At 43.6% G+C, this 2543-nt stretch overlaps 1 protein-coding gene across 1 annotated transcript; it reads left to right on the top strand.

The window, feature by feature from the left end:
- Nucleotides 1–829: 829 nt before the first annotated feature.
- Nucleotides 830–1468, top strand: GGS25DRAFT_517702 (uncharacterized protein; the record flags this gene model as incomplete). Its single annotated transcript, XM_049263422.1, has 2 exons — nt 830–1233; nt 1303–1468. 2 exons carry the CDS (start codon nt 830–832, stop codon nt 1466–1468), a joined length of 570 nt encoding a protein of 189 aa, XP_049119572.1.
- Nucleotides 1469–2543: the final 1075 nt, after the last annotated feature.

The following is a 2543-nucleotide window of genomic DNA, read 5'->3' as shown; positions in this document are numbered from 1 at the left end:
GCGTGCCCAGTTCAGCTCAGCTTACACAGCTAAGTTACCTACTGTGCATAGTACTGTTTATGATATGTTGTGGTTATGTTATAGTTACACAATTCAATATTTCTAAGGCTGACTCGGTCTTTCGACGAAAGCAGTACGATAACGTGCTGACAATAATCGAAAATAGCCACCTGCTGTACCAGAACACGGAAAGGTTAGGGAAGTGCCGCATTTACCCAACAGCCTTCAATGTTTGCCGTTGATTCTAACGATAATCGCTATAGCCTCTCGAACTTTGGCCAATGATCATGCGAAGATCCTTCTTAAGAGGATCCCTTTGCGATCCTTTGAGATCCACTAGCAGCTACATGTACATACAATAGTAACTATGTTACTATGCGTTCTGAAGCTCGGGGTCTCTTTTTTCAGTCCTAGGCTCTTTTTCTGCTTGCTCAGCACTAACCTGACTCGCTACCTCTTCGCTACCTCCTCACAGCCCCCAGAATACGAGCTCTTGGCGGTCTAATACAGTCTTAGATCGCCCGTCTGCAGACGTCATTCCTATTCCGCATTCGTTCCTAGAACCACATCACCAGATCTGCTTTTACACGATATGGGCTGCCCACGTTGAAAACCAACCCCTCAATTTTATATAAATCCAAATATGTACTCCTCTTCTGGGGATTAATAGTGTTCATAGATCCTTTATATAACAGACCTTGTAAAGAACTTAGTATAAAGTGTTAATAATTAACTACTCATAATTAATCAACCTACCTCTCGAATTACCTATCAAACAACTATCAAATAAAACCTCATTACTACTATTACCAACATCACCAACATCACCATGCTCAACATCATCTCCACACTTGCTGCCCTCCTGCCCTTGGCAGTTGCCGCACCTCTACAAATCCGCGACAGCAACCCCGGTTGCCAAGCTGCTTCTTTCAACAATTTCTCATGGTCGATTGAAGATTTCGATTACCATGCATCATACGTCTTCACCACGCCGGCTCACCAAAATTCATGGGGCTATGTCAACTTCAACTTGACTAACCCGGCTCTCGAGTACCCAGCAGTCTGCAGTGCCTCCAGCAGCCAACTGTCTGATTTCTTCTACGGCACCATGATATATAACTGCGAGTTACCCGAGGGCTCAACGACGAAAGCCACATTCGACTTCAGCCGGCCTAGCGGGGAGTTGAACGTTAACCAGACCTGGACATGCAGTGACACTGATCCGAAGTACCCGTAAGTTTACAGCCTTTCCATACTCTTATATCACAACCATAAAACCGTGCAGCTTCTAACTTCCTATAGAACCAGGATCAATGCTTATGGAACCGTCAACTTGACTTTGGCGTGCACTGATGAGACATGGATCAACCCCAACTGGACAATGGGCCAGATCTACTCTAGTCGCAATGTCGACTGCGCACCAGTTACGCTACCATTGAAGCCTTACCAGATGACTGCTGTCGCTTAAAATCTGGGTTTGATGTGGCAATCTGAGCTATGAGGAACGTGGATAAGATGAAATGGGATGGGATAGGACAGGACCAGGATGGGATGGGAAGGGTATGGACATGAATACGATCATGAAATTATGACTTAGAAAGATATACTCACGACCTGGATATTAGTAGAAGAAAATACTATAATATTAATGATAATTCTATTACGATATGCTTCTCAGGTACATTCAGGAGACTTGGGACTGTGATCAGAAGTTCATCTGCTAGCGATCAAAACTTCAAGACGAATATGATAGCCTAGAACTTTAGGAGTTGTATATTGAGATATTTATTGGTAGTGATGATGGTGAGACAACAGCTAGTCCGTTTTCATCCAACGGGAGAGCTTGTTATTTCCACCATCACATGCTAATCACCGACCTGAGACATATATCCACACTTATATCGAAACCAGATATATATATATATATAGAATGATAGTGTCTAAGTTACTGATTAGGTATGTTGTATGTACCTGCTTCATGCACTGCACAGTTCCAATTTTCAACGCCACATTCCAGTTATAAGGTTAGGCTAGAGCCGATGTTACGGGACGGGCCGCATGCATATGTCTCACGTTATACTATTCGTTCCACCCTTGGAAGTCTGCTAGGTATTACGTACTCAAGTACCTGCAGTATACAGTGATGAGTGACCCTGACTGGGTAGTCTTAAAACCAAAGCTCAACTGGCTTTAAAGTGAAGCTTCCTTTCCAGGTTCTTATTATGAGATCTCAACAATTAGCAGCGACTCTGCAAGTAATACCTAACGCTTGCGAGGACTTCAACGACTTGAATCACATAGTCTCTATGATACAACCCAACAGTAACCCTGACTTTTCAACCGGGATGAGCAATCACTACCCCTGGCGGTACCTAGTAGGAAATGACTTACATCAACCCCTGGTATAACCAAAGTACTATGTTATAGAGAATTAGAGTTAGGAGCTAGGGGGATCCAGTGCAGTTGTCTCGATAAGAATCTCACGAGCCGGAACCTGGTAAACGCAGACCTACATAGTAGATGCAGAACAACATCGTTATTTC

The sequence above is a fragment of the Hypoxylon fragiforme genome, assembly GCF_022984875.1.
Source record: "Hypoxylon fragiforme strain CBS 206.31 chromosome Unknown GGS25scaffold_2, whole genome shotgun sequence".
NCBI classification, from domain to species: Eukaryota; Fungi; Ascomycota; class Sordariomycetes; order Xylariales; family Hypoxylaceae; genus Hypoxylon; species Hypoxylon fragiforme.
This window is presented reverse-complemented; position numbering and strand designations above follow the sequence as displayed.